General features: G+C 33.8%; 1 protein-coding gene across 6 annotated transcripts in view; it reads right to left on the bottom strand.

Annotated features, from left to right (window-relative positions):
• The window catches only part of Herc1 (HECT and RLD domain containing E3 ubiquitin protein ligase family member 1), a 185,104-nt gene that overhangs the window by 123,940 nt on the left and 42,371 nt on the right, over positions 1-18,793 (bottom strand). For all 6 annotated transcript variants that reach the window (XM_078049498.1, XM_021727300.3, XM_078049495.1 and 3 more), the window contains exons 3-12: positions 18,469-18,564; positions 13,039-13,233; positions 11,924-12,235; positions 9,360-9,456; positions 8,561-8,704; positions 7,197-7,324; positions 3,606-3,750; positions 3,334-3,505; positions 1,318-1,452; positions 485-650 (exon numbers count right to left, since the gene is read on the bottom strand). In XM_078049498.1, the coding sequence (XP_077905624.1) occupies positions 485-650; positions 1,318-1,452; positions 3,334-3,505; positions 3,606-3,750; positions 7,197-7,324; positions 8,561-8,704; positions 9,360-9,456; positions 11,924-12,235; positions 13,039-13,233; positions 18,469-18,564 (1,590 nt within the window). The remainder of the gene's footprint in view (positions 1-484; positions 651-1,317; positions 1,453-3,333; positions 3,506-3,605; positions 3,751-7,196; positions 7,325-8,560; positions 8,705-9,359; positions 9,457-11,923; positions 12,236-13,038; positions 13,234-18,468; positions 18,565-18,793) is intronic.

Genomic DNA, 18,793 nt, shown 5'->3' with positions numbered 1-18,793 from the left:
AAATAAGCTTTTTCAGACTATGTCTCTTTATGTATAATCACTGTTGTATCCCTTTATTCCTCCTTAAGCCAACCTTTATCACAGCTCTTACTGGGGCCCTATTAGATGACCCAGTCCATTTATTTAGCTATCAATATTGAATAAGTACTAAAGATATAAAAATAAATAAATAAAAGTGGGTCCTTACCCTCAGAAATTCAGCTTGTGTGAACATGCTTATAAATAGGCAACTATAATACAATGAGATACAAGGAGAAACTCAACCTTGTGGGAGAGAAAAGACTGAATGGTTTCTCAGAGATGGCACCTGCCCTGTGTTAAAAGGATGAGTTAATCAAAATATCTACTCCCATCATGAAAATTGGAGGGAAAAAAATCATGCAATTGAAGTTGTCCATTGTACAGTTGAATATATATCATACCTAGAATTTAAAAAAAAAAAAAAGTGGCTTGAGTTACAGATTCACAAGTCCTAATCTCTTACCTCTTGGATTTCATCTGGAACAGTTGAATCCATCAGTCTGAAGAGCAAATTTCGAAGTGGACCTGCTTGCCTCCCAAGAATGCTGGTAGCTACCCCTCCCGCAAGTGCAAGAGCAAGGTGATTAGAAAGCAGCTTCAGGCACAGCTTGAGGAAATTGTGGTGTTCCCTGAAACCAAATAAACTGCTATAAATGTTTGGAACCTAAAAATGCATGTGATATCCAATTCAGGTAACATTTCTTTTCTTCCAAAATTTTATCAACTTGCTGAGCATAGTGGCTCATGCCTGTAATCACAGCCGCTTGGAAGGCTGAGATAGGATGATCACAAGTTCAAGACCAGCCTCAGCAGCTTAGGAAGGCCCTAAGCAAATAAGCAAGACCTGTATTTAAGTAAAATATTAAAAAGGGTTAGGAATGCAGCTCAGTGGTTCTGTACCCATGGGTTCAATCCCTAATACCTTCCCCCCATGACATGTTTGTCATGTCATGACCAACAGAAACTTTTGAAAACTATTTTTAGTTGTACATGGATACAATACCTTTATTTTATTTTATTTATTTATTTTTTATGTGGTGCTGAGGATCCAACCTGGTGCCTCACACATGCAAGGCAAGCACTCTACCGCTGAGCTACAACCCCAGCCCCCCAACAGAAATTTTTAAAATATGTTTTGTGAAATTATGGATAACCTTTAAAACCTAGAAGTTATTAAGAATAAGTTTATCTCTTTCCTAGCTTATAAAAAAGTTTCATATAATTTATGGAAAAACAAGGAAGTCACATTTCAAAATATAAACACAAACATAAAATACATAGCTATTTATAATATACCTTGATGAAGGGAAAGGAAGAGGAGGAATCTCACTGTTTATTTTATCACAGTATCTCTCAAGAAACGAACGCAGGTGTGAGAAGGTACTCTCTTCAAGATCTACACAATAAGGTCGATGCCATGCAACAACTTGTCTATAAAGAAGGATAAGAAAATCATGAATGAACTTCAAAAGGAAATTTCCATACAAGATAAAAAAAAAAAAAAAACATAGTAAGGCTGAGAGATTTCAACAAGATACACAGAAAACCTTCTGTGCATTCTAATCTTACTGGCCAAAGTTTATTTTTATTTTCTGTTTTGTAATATGAAATTGGCTTTTTTAAGTTCCTCAAAATTAATACTAAAAAACCCTTCATTTTAACAACTGAGAAAAAACAAGAATTTACTGTCTTTAAAAAGAAAATACAACTAGTTCTGAACATTTGGATACACATTCATCTGAAAGTAGAGGGCTGAGTCACATTATCTATTAAATTCTGGTTCTAGCATCTATAAAATATATATATCATTTAAGAAAAAGTAGCCTGATTTTATAAAGTGATATACTAAGATCTATTAAAAGAAAAACTCCTGAAGCCTCTTGTGAAGATTTACAAGATTGTGGGAAACAACTACATAAATATGAAATGGGAACTGCAGATTTAATATTAATAGCAAGTTATTTATATTTAACTTTTTTGGCTTTTGTTTTAAAGTTGTAGGTTTAATATTAATAGCAAGTTATTTATATTTAATTTTTTTAGTCATTAATATTTTAATTGATTAGAATATCATAATAAATGCCCTCTAAATCAAAGGTCTAGAATACAAATATAATATATTCTAAGTTGTAAATCATTTCATATGCATCCACAAGTATCTGATATAACATAAATGTCTCTTAAAACTCAATCTTCTACTATTGACTAAAAGTCACCAATCAATTTAAAAGATAAGGTTATCACTTAGGAAAAAGCTAAATTTCTGCAAAAAATACCTTCCTTAACTTAAAAGTATTGCCTCTGTTTGGATAAGGATAGATGGATTCCCCCCCCAAAAAAAAAAATCAGATAAAGGCACTAAACTTAAACAACTGTTTTAAACCCAGAGCCTAGTTCTGATCTTATTATTTAATTTCCTTTTGATATGACAACATTTAATTTTTAAAAATCATTATCTAGAGATAGAGATGAAATTCAAAATGCTTAGAAGACAATTAAATTAACTGGGTGGAGTGGTGCATACCTATAAGCCTGATGACAGGGAACCCTACAAGTTTGAGGCCAACTTTAGCAACTTAATAAGATATGTCTCAAAATAAAAAAGCAAAAAGGGCTGGATGTGCTCAGTAGTAGAGGACTCCTGGATTCAATCCCAAGTAGGGGGCAGGAGGACAAAAAGAAGAAAACAATTCAATTAAGAAACTATCTTGGGGCTGGGGGTGTGACTCAAGTGGTAGCGCTATTGCCTGGCATGTGTGCAGCCTGGGTTCGATCCTCAGCACCACATACAAACAAAGATGTTGAGTCTGCCGAAAAGTAAAAAATAAATATTAAAAATTCTCTCTCTCTCTTAAAAAAAAAAAAAGAAAGAAAGAAAGAAACTATCTTAAATATAGGGTATAACTTCTTGCTTAAAAAACATGTAATCTCTATATTCAAATGAAATCTAGATATCATTTCCAAACCAATACTAGAAATGTTCAGAAGGACATTTTATAAATAAAACACAGTTATTTCTGTTCTTACTGGTGTTTCTACTGTTATAAATAAAAACAAGAGTTTTATTTTTTTTTTAAAGAGAGAGAGGGAGAGAAAGAGAGAGAGAGAGAGAGAGAGAGAGAGAGAGAGAGAGAGAGAGAGAGAGAGAGAGAATTTTAATATTTATTTTTTAGTTTTCGGCCCACACAACATCTTTGTTTGTATGTGGTGCTGAGGATCGAACCCAGGCCGCACGCATGCCAGGCAAGAGCGCTACGGCTTGAGCCACATCCCCAGCCCGAAAACAAGAGTTTTAAAACAAAAGCATCTTACCTGTCTCTAGGGAGAGCAGTCCATGCCAGGCTATGTGATGTTCCAGCTGAGATCTGCTGAATAGCTATGCCATCTAAGCCACTCACTTTCTTTGGTTTAGTAATAGGACCTGTGGAATTTCCTTGGCCACACTGTCCCATTGAGTTATTGCCCCAGGCATAAACTTCATTATCTAAAAACAAAACAAAGTACAAAAGAAAATTCAAACTTAAATGTAATATATTTAAGAAAGATAATTACTAATATTATTTCTTTAAAACAAATGAATTTACCATGAGAAAGAGCCAAACAATGACTGTCTCCAATAGAAATGTCAACTATTCTTGTGGCAGCCAGTTCTTCAATAAGCTTGGGTCTCAAAGCAGTAGCTTCTGAAGAACCACAACCTAGACAAGCCCCACAGCCCCAAGCATAGACCTGAAAAAACAGAAATACACTACATTTAAGTTCTGGAGACAATTAGTCTATAGTTTAAATTGTTTAGTAATAAATGTCATATATCAAACAAGAGTATATTTGATACTATATAATAACTTTCAGTTACTAGAATAATATTTACTACTTTGTTCATTTTAAAGATGGTCACAGTGATCACTGTACAGGTGGACAGGCAGAGCCAGTCTGAAAAAAAAAATTGGTCATAGAAAAAAATGAAAAGATCTGAAAGATTCTGTTAAACCTACTACTGATTGGCTTGTATTTTGTTATATTTACCTAATCGTAGCAACTTTGGAAATACTACCTTAAAACATCTCCTTTACATGCTTCTACTCTGCAGATGAGACCAAGATTAGACCAAGGTGTGATAATATATGGATTAACCATAAATGTTCAGAATTTAGTTTAAAAACTACCTTAACTCGCTGTTACCATAATTTGAATTTTTTAAAAAAACAATATTTGAAGCAGTAGTTGACATAGTTCCCTTTGAACATCTTCATTTTCATTAATTAATATCAAAATAATTACTATTTAAAACATCTGGACAAACAAAGGGTTGCATAAGAAAGAAGATGATGAAATGATGACTGCCAATTCCCAAAATGAATAAAATTTAAAAAATCAGCAAACTAAATATTTTTTTTCTTCAATGGGTTTTAAGATCACACAGACTCTACTCTTTATGCCATGGAGTTTGGGTTTTGTTTTTATTTTTATCTTAAAATTATTTTAAGAAAGACTGATGCTAAGAGGTTAAGCCTCTTCAACAACAACAACAAAAAACACATATTTACACTAGTTGCCAAAGAACTTACTGAAGACAATTACAGAATGCAACAAAATTCCAATAAAGTTAAGAGATTAGGATCTAAAGATAAGGAAGGTGAAGCAATATGTAATCAAAATCATCACTGAAAATCTAGGGTTGGGATTGTAGCTCAGTAGAGTGCTTGCCTAGCATTGTGAGGCACTGGGTTAGATTTTTAGCACAATAAATAAATAAATAAATAAATAAATAAATAAATAAATAAATAAATAAATAAATAAATAAAAAATTCATTGACTACTAAAAAAAATTTTAAAGAAAATCTAAATCACTCACAAAGTATAATATAGTATAGAAATTTAGTAAGGCCCTCAGTTGAAATTCTCTTGTCATGTTCCTTCAGTTGAGCACCAAATTAAGAATACTTATATTTAGGAATCAGATTATTCTACACAAAAAAAATATACCCTATCTTTAAATATAAAATTATACGTAGTATAATGGTAAGTTATCACTGAAGAGAACTGAGGGGACTGACACAGCGTGAGGGAAAAGCAAATGCTGATCCTCACCTCATGGTCAACAAGTATAATTGTAAAAAGAACTGCTCTTAACATTTAAAAGAATTTCTCTCTCTTTCACTTTTTTCTAAACATAACTTAATGTACACATGATACAACTATTCTATATAGCAAATAATTTGAAGTTCCTTAGAATTCAATGTAATGGATTTCCTGCTTATGATTTAACCACCAACCAACAGGCAAATGATCCTCAATAGTTTATACAAAATTTCAATTCAAATAATCATCTTACATGATCATTTGTAGGCAAAGGAGACATTATTTTCCCTCATATAAAGAAGCAGATAGGGCTGGGATTGTGCCTCAGTGGTAGAGCATTTGCCTAGAATGTGTGAGGCACTGGGTTCAATTCTCGGCAGTGCATATAAATAAATAAAGTCCACTGACAACTAAGAGAATATTTTTTTTAAAAAAAGTAAGAAGCAGATAAAGCTCAAGGGAGGGCTGTGATTTGCTTGTGACTAAACATCAATTAAGCTTGCCTAGTAGGCTTGAGGCAGTAGGTTCAATCCTCAGCACCACATAAAAATAAATAAATAAAGTAAAAGTATTGTTATCTATCTACAACCAAAAAATTTAAAAAAAAAAGAAAAATAAGTGAGCATCTTCTTGCTTCAATCCATGGATTCTTATTACAAAATTCATAGTGAGAAATATGTAAAAGAATTTTTTAAGGCAGCAACTGATTAATGTAATTAAATATAAGGTGATGAATAGTTGGAGTTTTAAGACATAAGGCATTTCAGTCTCTCAAAAAATAATTAAATCATATGGTAATTTCAGCTTTGCTGCTTACCTGCCTGGTGAATTAATCAGAAAAAAATTTTATACCACTGGTTAGTATATAATGGGCTCCTACAAGTGAGAGAATAAGTGGATGGCTCACTTTTTCACTGTTATTGGATAGACAAATGGTAGCAAATATTGTCAGTCTATGATCACACTTGGCTTCTCTTTATCACCACAATCAATCAGAGGAAGAGCCAATGTACACATGTAAAAGTTCAAAAACTTTAAAGGAATGGTAAAATTGACCACCCTAGGCCTGAGCAACCTATTCCTCAGACAAATAAAACCATACCAGATTATTTTAATAAAGAAGTGTTCTGTTTACCCTCTGTTTTGATCATCCTCTTGCCTTTTAGTCTGTATCACTGGTTTCACCAAGATCTAATCTTGCTTTCCCTGACTATCCATGATTTGGAGGGAAAGGGTTATGGAGTACTGAAGACTAAACTATATATAAAAATCAACTAATAGAAAAAACAAGGAACTGAAGAAAAATTTAGCAGAGTCACAAAGGCTACATCAGAAAACCTAGTTCCTCACTGGACATGGTGACCTATCATCTCAGTATCAAGAGGCTGAGGCAGGGACCAGTATGGTAGTGCATGCCTATAATCCTAGCAGCTCAGGAAGCTGAGGGAGGAGGATCATGAGTTCAAAGCCAGCATCAGTATCTCAGTGATACCCATCTCCAAAGAAAATATTAAAAAGGGCTGGGGGCGCTGGGGGCTCAGCGGTATAGCACTTGCCTTGCACCTGTGAGGTACTGGGTTTGATCCTTAGCACCACATAAAAATAAACAAACAAAAGTATTGTGTCAATCTACAAATACACACACACACACACACACACACACACACACACACACACACACACATAAAATGGCTAGGGATGTGGCTCTGGGTTCAATACCTGGTACAAAAAAAAAAAAAAAAGGCTGAGGCAAGAGGATGACAAGTTTGAGGCTAGCCTCACTTAATGAGGCCCTCAGGAACTTTCAAGATCATGTCTCAAAATTAAAAATAAAAAGGAGTGGGGGTGTAGCTTGGTCGTAAAGCACTCCTGGGTTCAATTCCCAGTACCAAAAAAAATAAAAACCCGAGAGAGAAAAAGAGAAAGAAAACCTAGTTCCTTCTTAGATTCTCTACTTCAAAAAGAAAAAATATTTCATTTTCGTATGTTATCTAAAAATTTATCTTTTAATTTTGAAATTTAAATACAATTGCTACATTTTAGTTACCTAGTCCTCTGAAATACTCTCTTTTATGTTCATTCCATAGTCCTACCTGCCCTGTTGATGTCAAAGAAAGTGAAGATTGGCTCCCAGCACAAACTTTACGAATAAACATTCCTTGTAAAGCTTCAATAACTTTTGGTTTATACACTCTGTTGGTATCACCATGGCCAAGTTTGCCTATAAAAACAATTACATTCAAGTTAAATAATTCAATGTTTAAAGAGCTTCCATTCTTTTTCTAAGTACTAAAGTTGATAAAGCGCTCTAATCTTTTCATTGCTATCTTGACAGATGTGGGAAGCTATGTTTTCTAATAGCAGAAGATGTTAACAAGTGAGCATTTTTTGCAGAGCATGGTGGCATACACCTATAATCCAAGAGACTCAGGAGGCAAAGGCAAGAGTATTGCAAATTCTAGGTCAATCTCGACAACTTAGGGAGACCCTGTCTCAAAATAAAAAGGAGTCGGGGTTTAGCTCAGTGGTAAAGCACCCCTGGGTTCAGTACCCAGTACTTCTCTCACAAAAAAGGAGCATTTATTTTATTGAGAGAAAGTTAACAACAAACAACTAATAACCTTTTGTTTTGAATGTCAAACAATTAAAATCACTTTACAGAAACAGAAAAATTATTTTTCTTTATTGCTCTGGCATAATACACAGGTTATAGACAAAAAATGTATATTCATGTAATTTAAAACTTAAAAAATATTCAATAACTTGTGAAATAGAAAAATTGGCAAACCACTGTAAAAGGAAAATAAATGCCCAAAATAAAAATGCAATCTCACTAGATATCAAAGAAATACAATTAAATGATACCATTTCATTACAGAAATTAACTTTTAAACTATCTTAATTTTTATACATACTCTTGTTAAGAGATATGGGCAAGTGAGCAATCACACTTCTGGTAGTTATAAACAAAGATTTGGTCATTTGATGCAATGTTGTATTTAATACTGAAAAATTTGAAAGCCATCTACATACTCAGTAACGAGAAATTGGTTTTATAAATCATACAGACACATAAAAGAATACTTTGAGTCTTTTTAAAAAATGATATAAAGTTAAAGTGCTGTAGAAAATATATTCATAAAATACTGTTATATAAAAACCACCAGATTATAATCTATCTATGGAATACACACAGGTCTACTTTGGTGTATGAAAAACATCTATGCAGGGAATATATGTAAATATGTTTATAAACATGTTTATATACATATATATTTTAAATCTGTCTACCAAACCATTAATAAAGTTAAAAGTACCGTTAGTAGAAGCACAGTTTATTTTAATTTTTATTTATATACTCATCTGCATTGTGGGTTTTTCTACACCAGGCATGTATACCTGGGGAAAAAAAAAGAAATAAAAGGCCAAAGCTATCCATAAATAATTTTTTACATACCATTGTCTCCTCCTCCAAAAGACCATACAGTTCTTCCATCTTTAGATAAAGCAATAGTATGTGAACTGCCACAAGAAACCTCTCCTACATTGCTAATGTCTTTTACTAATGTTGGAATGTTACGGCTATTACTATCACCATGACCTTGGGTAAAACACAAACAACAAAGAAATAATATTAACTCTTTTTGTCTAAGCCATCAATTCAAAAGTAGAATAAAAATTACAAGTTATTTTTAAGTGCAAATAAATATAAAAAACAGAATCACTTCTAACATCACCTCAACCAGTCTTCTAGGTGACTCCCAAACTGGTGCATACAAGCACTTCAATGAACCATTAGAACATTTATCTATACTCCTATCTTAGTACTAACATTACTCTGTCTTGTACCATACTCATGTCAATTTATTTTCACTATGTAGTAGATTATAAATTTCATCAACATGATGGTATGTTTCTTATCCCTAAAATCCCACGGTGCCAGGTCTTAATAGGTAAGTTCTTCCTAGATTTAATTACATTTTAAATATAAGTACAATAATCTAGGTATTATCTATAAAATTATCTTCCTCTGAGTGTAATGACTAACAAAATTAATGGCCTATTAAGTCTATTCTCCTGGTTGGTGATGTGGCTCAGTGGTAATGCACCTTGCCTGGCATACAAAAAGCCCTTGGTTTGATCTCCAATGGTGCCCAAAAAAAACCAAAACTACTCTCTCTTACTGTTTCCCAATAATCATAATCATTTCTGGTTTTCTGTGATAATATAACTTCAATTTTTAAAAAATATCTTACCTAATCTTCCAAAGTCTCCTTCACCCCATGTATATAATTCTCCATCCTCTGTGACAGCCGCACTATGTCTGTATCCAGCTGACACACAAACAACTACCTACAATGCACACAGTGAATTTGATTAGCACACAGACGCTAAAACTATCTGTTTTTAATCCCATAAACAGACAATTTAGAGATATTAATATTTACAATTCAACCAGGTATTGCCATGTACAGATGTGAAGGCTGTACTCAGGATAAGGGTGATTGACTAAGCTGTCAAGTCACAAAAAGTAACTGCAAAGGCTAGCAGGGGCCCTGAAGATGAGTCTAATCACCTGCAGGAATACAATCTCACCAATCAAGTCTTTATTCAAAGTTGAAAAGAGGGTAACACCCATGAAACAATGGATGACAATTTTTCAAATATAAAACCTCTAGTCCTGGTTTATCAAGAAAAAGTCATTACATGATAAGGATAACTTTCACAAAGGCATTAACTATTACCAATAAGAAAGAGCAAAAGCAGTATGTTAACTTATAATTTATAATTAACTCCTGATATACCTTTCTTTTTAACACCAAGGACTGAACCCAGGAGAGTTCAACCACTGAACCACATCTCCATTCCCGTTTTTCTTTATTTTGAGACAGCGTCTCACTAAGTTTCTGGCCTTAAACTTGTGATCCTCCTGCCTCAGCCTTCCTAGCCATGTGGATTATATGCATGTGCTTCCATATCTGGCTGCTCCACATCTTTTTAACCTCCAAAACTTAGAACTCACTTTATAAAATTCAAATTTGAGGTTCAATTAAAAACACTGAGCAATAATAATAAGCTAGGAAGTTTTTAAATTTTTATCTGCAAAATTTAATTTTAAATGTTGTGACAATTTTCCTTCATGATGCCCATACTATGCTGTTTTTAATTGGTAATGTTTCCATTATAAAAACGGGGCATTTGGGCTGGGGTTGTGGCTCAGTGGCAGGGCGCTTGCCTAGCATGTATGAGGCACTGGGTTCAATTCTCAACACAGTAAATAAAATAAAATAAAGGCCCACTAACAACTAAAAAAATATTTTAAAAAATGCGGCAGTCAAAGGAATATAAACGGCTGGGGATATAGCTCAGTGGTAGAGTGCTTGCCTAGCATGGGCGAGGCCCTGGGTTTACTGCCTAGAATCACAAAAAACAAGAATAAAAAAAAAATCCAGAAAATTCAAAGGAATAAAGTAAAGAAATGAAATCAAGGAAGAAAGTAAGTATCATACCAGAAAAATACAATTTCAAATCATATTATCTAAAGTTCTTTATTGCTTCATATTCAACATTTAACAAGTATCCTCTGAGGCTTTCAAAGTAGAATGTTTTGAGGCCCACTGCCTTTGGGTTGGTCAGTAAGTTATAATACTGCAAGTTATTTATTCATTTCATAGTCTCTCATGAAGGAAAAGTGTGATATTTGTAAATCTGGTGTAAAATTAAAACTTACAAAGATCTTTTAAGAAAACTTTCACGGAAAAAATGTAATCATTTAAGTGAATATAAGTTCATCTGTTTTCTTTAAAAAGATATAAAAAGAGGGAATCTACACAGCTGTGGTTGTGGCTCAGTGGTGGAGCACTTGCTTAGCCTGTAGGAGGCACTGGTTTCAATCCTCAGCACCACATAAAAGTAAATAAATAAAATAAAGGTCCATTAACAACTACAACTAAAAAAAATTTTTTTTTTTAAAAAAAGGGGATCTATGTTCAGTTTCTAATGGTGCCAATTATTTGTGTGAAATTCTAGGTAATTATTGAACCACTCTAAATGCTTCCTTATTTAAGCCTGCTAAAATGCCACCTCCTCCAAGATTATCCCTGTCCCCATTATCTAATATCACAACCAGTCCAAGTTAGTCTCTGTTACACTCCTCAGTTTTCTTCTCTAATATTATCTGAAAGTATTTTATATTATTTTATTTATCTCTACCCTGAAAATTAAAGTTCTATGAAAGCAGAGACCTTTTCTTCTCTTATTCACTGCTATATATCTAATGCCTATAACACTGCCTGCCACTTGGAAGGTAGTAAATATTTGTTTAATTAATGATTCTTAGTTTCCCAATCTGTCAAATAGGGGAAACTACCTATTAATACAAGAATTAAAACTGAGCCAGGCATAGTGGTACATGCTTATAGTTCCAGCTACTTTGGAGGCTGAAATAGGAAGACAGTTCAAGTCCAGAAGTTAAAGGCTATCTTGGACAAATAGCAAGTCCTCAACTCAAAACAATGATAAAATAAAATAAACATGTATAAAGAATTAAAATTGAGGCTGGAGATAAAGCTCAATGGTAGAATGCTTGCTTACCATGCATGATGCCCTGGGTTCAATTCTCAGTACCTCAAACTAATAATAATGATGATGATGATGTATGTAAAAGTACTGTGTAAACTATAAAGCAGACACACAAAATTTAAGCCAAGAGAGAGAGGGGCAGGCAACTTCATAAAGAATACATCAAACTCTGAAAAATATTATCAACAATAATACCACTATATCTAATTTCTTTCAAATCCAGAAAGATATCACATACCTTTCCTTGCAGAGGTCCCTGAATAAGTTTGGGATATTTCTGTGTTGAACTATTTCCATGTCCCAGTTTTCCATAATCACCATCTCCCCAACTGAAGACTTCTCCTTCTGTTGTAAAAGCTAAAGTGTGACCATCAGATCCTTTAGAAGATGAGACCTTTTTAATGGACCTGTGAGGCTCAAACGTTAACTTTTTTAAAGTAGACTGATTATTGGAATCTCCAAGCCCGAGTCTCCCATAGCTGCCTTTACCACAAGCTCTGACAGAACCATCCGTAGAAATGACAAAAGTGCAATACTGTCCAGCTTCAATCTATAAATGAACAAACAGAATCACAAATATAAAATGCTTCTGTGAAAATCAAGTAAAAAATTTAAGGTTGTTTTATCAAAGAGGCTCAAAGGAAGTATTTAAAGCAGAATATGACTCTTCAAAGAGATCAAGGTAGTAAATAGAAATTAAGAAAGAATTAAAGGTATTTTCATACAGTCTACATCACTGAGCTCAAATTCATGTATAAATTTATAGATACAGAATTTTCTGGATTATCTATTAGATCATCATTGAATGAAACAACAAAGTAAAATGTTTTAGCCCCCCATAATTGGGGAAAGAAAATAAAATTTTCCTGTAAGTTCCTTAGAATTCATTATGACAAGAATCACACAAAAAACCCATTTGTGGGGGGCGGAAAGCACATTTTAATGAAAATAATAAGAATGTTCTAGCTTAGGCTACAAATGTAAAAAAAAGAAAGTGATCATAACAAGAAAATGAAATAGCAAAAATCTGGGAAAGGGAAAATTCTAGTTTTTATTTAGTCTATTTTCCATTTATGTTGAATTTAATGGTAAAATCTGTTCCTATTACTGAGGATTTTTAAAAATCCAGATTCAAATTTAATTTTTTGAAACCGGGAATGTTGTCAGAGATATGAGATTTTAAAAATGCATTTTTCTTTTGTAAAGAAAAATTCAAGAAGTGTGATATAAAAACACAAACAAGAAACAAGCAAAACTTTTCATTCAATATATGTTCTTAACATTATTTAAAGCAAGTAAGTATGAATATATACTCCATCATCTACCAATTTGTAAGGTATATACAGAACTTACAGTCTGAGCATCAGAGAAACTAGGAGCCAGTTTGGGTTGTAATATTTTCTCCTGTGTGCCTTCTACCAACTGATGGCTGCTGTTGCTCCCCCAAACATAAACCTCACAGGTTTCAGAGACAATAGGAGCATCACCAGTCTGAATGCTATCTGGGCTAGCACATGTTCTTGAGTAATCAGAAGCCATTCTACAAACCTATTAAAATTAAAAAAATATATGCAAAAAATAATCAGACCATTTTTAGTCTAGACATTTTTATTTAATATATTTTTTTAAATTTTTTCTAATTAGTTATACATGACAAAATGCATTTTGACACATCATATATAAATGGAATATAACTTCTCATTCAAGCTACATATTTTTATATATTGAAATTACTTTGCCTTTCCTTCTCGTGCCCTCATCGGCTCAAATCTAAAAATACAACCAGTCTTAAACATAGATAGCTAGAATATTTACTCTCACAGAAGAAATCACTAAAAGATATTAATAAAGGAGACAAAAAATGAAGGAGACAAAAAGGGGAAGAGGGAGAAATACAATCAAGCCTTTTTAAACAAAATTTTATTGTTGCATACAACAACATTATGAAAAAACAAATTCAAAAAAACGAAGCAGACAAAAACTACCATTGATAATTTTATTTCCTTAATACAAAATTATTTTTATTTATGTCATTCCAGAAATTTTCACATACATATTCTTTAACAGTCAATACAGCCATGAGCAGAAGTATAAAAGTGACAAAAGATACAAAAGTCTCATGCAAATTTTCATGTCAACATCATCTTTATGAATGAATAGATAATATTATAGCCAGTGTAAAAATCACAATTTACTTTACCACTTTCCTTTAATAGGACATTTAGATTCTTTCTACTCTGTTATACAGGTAGTTTTTAAAAATATAGTTATTGTATTTTTTAATACTTTTTTAGTAGAGAACCTCAGAAATGGTATATGTAAAAAGAAAAAAAGACAGCAATCTTATGATTTTTGAAACATATTATACCAAACTGCTTTCTAAAATGGTTCTATAATATTATGTTACTAGCAATGTATGAAATAAGGGCTGCCCTAAAAATAGTGAAGGCCCAGAACAATTCAACACACACATATATAAATATATGTGAAATAAAAGTCATGGCTTATTTGCCATTTGTGTTAAATGTAATGGTAAAAGTCAGTTGTCATTCACAATGTTTTTTATTAAATCTAGGCTCCTCACCAAAAGTAAAGGATTCAAGGTGGCCATTCTGGTTGCCCTAACCAAGGAATGAGTCTATGTGAAAGTAACAGTCTCACTGCATTTATACCAATAATGGGTTAAGCTTTTAAATTTTTTTTACAAATTTAATAAGGGTAAAAGAAGTATGCCATTATTTTAACTTCACATTTCTTTATTATCAGCAGAGCTAAAGTTTTTTCCATCTATTTGTTCACCACATTTTGTGAAGTGAACTAAATTTTATCCCTTATTTATTAGGGCTTATAGGGTTTTTATTGAAATATATGAACTCAATATAATTAAAATACTGACTGACTAAAGCTACTGTCAATTTGTTGTCTGTCTTTTGGGGTTTTTTGCATAATAAAGCAAAACAATAAAAGATAAATCTTAAATAGTCAATATATTCATTTTCTACCACATTAAATGGGAGCAGAGAGAATAGTTTTAGTCAGAACCTTTAAATACAATGCAAAACAATAGAATAATATGTATGTCTAGCAAATATTTTACAGTGAACATGAGTGCAGTTCTGAAGACATACAAACTATGTGCAAGTGAAAACTGCCAGTCCCTATTAAAAGATCTGAAATTTGGGGCTGGGGATGTGGCTCATGCTCGCCTGGCATGTGTGCGGCCCGGGTTCGATCCTCAGCACCACATACAAACAAAGATGTTGTGTCCACCGAAAACTAAAAAAAATAAATATTAAAAAATAATTCTCTCTCACTCTCTAAAAAAAAAAAGAAAGATCTGAAATTTTTCTAAAGACATAAGAAAGATGGTGGGACCAGGAGGGTTAGAATTATTAAAGATCCCTTATTGTAAGAGAGGGCAAATCACAGCCCTCCACGATGGGGGGCATGGGGGGGAAGGAAGGAAGAAAGGAAGGAGGGAAGGGGCTGAAGAAGAAAAAAAAAAACATACACATAGGGGCCAAGGATGTAGCTCAGTGGTAGGGAACTTGCCTGAATGACTGAAGCCCTAGGTTCAATCCTCAAGACCACAAAACAAAACAACCTCTTAGGGCTTTAAAATGCATTTTTTAAAAATAAACTGGATGTGAGGGGAATGCATAGGATTCTGTGAAGAGAGCAAGATGACAAGTAACAGCATCAGCACAGTTTTTAAACATGCCAAATCACTACCAAAAAAAAAATCCCAAGTTCATATTTAATATTCATAACAAATGACAAAGTAGCCCTAACAACCCCAAAATAAAAGTAGGTGGGGCCAAGCCATCTACTTAGTAACAGTATCTGTGCAGGAGGAAGTAATGGAGTGTCTAATAGACCTTAGAACAGGAGGAACCCCAAACAGCCAATCAGATTCTCATTAGAAAGGGTAATAAACCACTGGGGATGGGCCACATGTCTGTAATCCCAGTAGCTCGGGAGGCTGGGACAGGAGGATCTCGAGTTCAAAGCCAGCCTCAGCAACTTAGCGAGGCCCTACAGCAATTTAGAAAGAACCTATCTCTAAAAGGGTTGGGGATTTGGCTCAGTGGTTTAGCCCCTGGGTTCAATCCCCTGCATAAAATTTTTAAAAAGACAAAAGACAAAAAAAGAAAGAGTAATAAGCCCATTTCAGAACAGCATCTACAACTGGAAAGAGTTCTGCAGTTCTGTGAGGAACTAACTATTAGGGCTCTGTGATGAGTTTTGTGGAAATAATCTTAACTCTTGTGAACTTGAAAAATTAATAAGCCAGGACTCCCTTCCAGGACAAAACCCTCTAAACCAAGGAGAGACTAGGAGCAGTGGAATCAAAAGACAGAAACAGAGATGAAAGAAGGAGAAGGGGAAGATAAAAGTTGAGGGGAACAAGAAGTTGGGAAAACCGCCCCCACCCCTTTTAACCCATGTAGAAACAACAGAAAAAGAGTGTCTATGAAGATGTCAGAAAGGCTACAGTGAATCCCAAACCATTCAGAAAGTTCAAGAAAACTAAATTTCGCATAAAAATAAACAGGAAAGTACTGAGTCCAAATCCGATATGAAGTTATTATAAGAAAGAAAGGGAAAAGAAGAATCCCTATAACAAAAGCACAGCAAGAGTTGCCCAATAAACAGAACAAAATGTAATCTAATTCAAAACCAGTTAAAAGGGATTAGAAAAATGCAAACAATATATGAAAGAAAAAACACAAATCTGAATTACAAATACTCAAATATTAAGTGACATAACTCAAGAAAGAATTTTTTTTAATTTCAGAAATGAAAACTAAAATAGAAAAAAATCCAAGCATACATTGTACACTATTCCCTATGAGTAATGAAAGATGAAAAGGAAGATATTTGGGGTTGAGGATAAAGTTAAGAGGTAGGGCCCTTGCCCAGCATGCATGAGGCCTTGGGTTCAATCCTCAGTACCAGGAGGGAGAGGGGGAGGGGGGAGGGGGAGGGGGAGGTGAGGGGAGGGGGAGGGGGAGGGAGGGAGAGGGAGAGGGAGAGGGAGATTGATTTTAGAAATAAAAGAAGGGAGAGGGAGAGGGGGAGGGGGAGGGGGAGGGGGAGAGGGGGGAGGGGGAGAGGGAGAGGGGGGAGGGGGAGAGGGAGAGGGAGAGAGAGATTGATTTTAGAAATAAAAAAGAAATTGAAAATATTCAAGAAGTGACAAGTTAGGCAAAGATCTAATATACAGATAACTGGAATTCCTGAAGAAAAAAACTGAATACAAATATTAGAGGCTATACTCTATAATTTTTATAATACAACTATAAAAAACAAGGAGCATAAAAATGTTCTCAATAATCATACAGCAGTTGTATCTATCTTGTTATTTTAGGACTCATTCTCCCTCTGTGTGTGTATGTGTGTGTGTGTGTGTGTGTGTGTATGTGTGTACGCGCACGCACATGCACTTGCATCCACATGCATAACATGGCTAAAACAAACAAGTAATTACAGGATATTCTAAACTCTAACATCCTTTTAATCTTAAGAATCAGCAGTCTCAGTAGATGGAAAGAAGATATAAATGTAGTATAGAAAAGGTTAAATAAAACTTCTATAGCTGTGAATTCGAAAGTGTCAGTATAAACCCACATTTTGGCTTTAAGTACCCACACACATGCTTCCTAGCTCTGTCTACTATAAAAGCCTAGAGACAATAAGATCAGCTTTTATTAGCAGTGAGCATCTCTAGCATACTGATTGTGGTATTGAAATCATATTTCCCAATAAAATAAACCAGGGGTTGTTGCATTTTTGTTTTGAGAACAAAAGCAAGCAAGCAAGCTGATGAATTAGGGTTAAAAAATGTACATGATGAGCCAAGAATAATGTGCCACATTGGATAGCAAGGAAACTATCAAAGATTATTAGCCTTATGGAAAAATAACTTGGGAACAACCTTGAGGAGATAACACCCTGAAGAGACTATTAGCTAAAAATGAAGCAATATGACCTTTATTATAGATAATAATTCACTAAACTAAAATTCAAATCAGTTTAAATCTATGAGTTCATAATGATATATTTTTAATATTTTTAGTTGTACATGAACACAATATCTTTATTTACTTACTTTTATGTAGTGCTAAAGATTGAATCTAGTGCCTCACATATGCTAGGCAAGTACTCTACCACTGAGCCACAACCCCAGCCCCATAATATTTTTTAAATGAAGTTAATTGGTCAGGTGTGAAGGATTGTAGAAGACCAATTCATCAAATTGAAAATGGGTAACTGAAAAGTGTGGGGGGCGGGTAGAGTGCTTGCTTAACATGTGCAAGGCCCTTCACATGTGCAAGGCCCTGGGTTCAATCTCCTATGCTTAAGAACATAAAAAATAAAGTTACTGGTATATGATCAAAAATTCAAAATAAATAAAAGGAAATACATTAAAGAGTATATCTCCTTGAAAGAAAGGAACCAGGGGGAAGGAAGTAGGAAGGGAAAGGAGAAATACTAGAGAATGATATTGGTAAGTTATATTGTGTGCATATGTGAATATGTAACAATTAATCCCACCATTAAGTGTACTTATAATGCACTGATAAAAATGTGGAAAAAAGAAAAATATGTCTCCTTCCCACCCCAGGCCTTAAACACCCAGTTCCACTCTCTAGAAACAACCTCTGATACAACTTTCTTTCGAAGCCTTTGCAGAGATCAAATGGTTTGTTTTTAAGAAATAAATACATGGTACAGCATTTTACTACAAAGTAATTTTTATTGAAAAAGATGATTACATACCTCTTCAAAGAGACATAATGCTGCCTCGTAAAGTGAGCACAAGCCATCAGAGGTTCTGGTTGGTTCTCTCCACTGACTCCGATCAGCAGACGAGCCCTACAATAAACGTGGGATACAGTACAGGAAGGAGAGACTCTTACATACTAAATCACTTAAATATTCTACAAATAGCATCTACTTGAAGAACTTTTTATGTGATTATATACACTGAGACCAAATCCTAACATTAAGTCATGAAACAAGACTTTTAAACAGAAGTATTATAAAAGATCTGGCTATTGTCAAATGATAAATTAAGTAGCAATCCTTCTGGTTACCTTATTAA

This window comes from Ictidomys tridecemlineatus, chromosome 5 (genome assembly GCF_052094955.1).
Source record: "Ictidomys tridecemlineatus isolate mIctTri1 chromosome 5, mIctTri1.hap1, whole genome shotgun sequence".
NCBI lineage: Eukaryota > Metazoa > Chordata > Mammalia > Rodentia > Sciuridae > Ictidomys > Ictidomys tridecemlineatus.
Note: the sequence above shows the minus strand (reverse complement) of the source record. Positions and strands in the feature narration are given on the sequence as shown.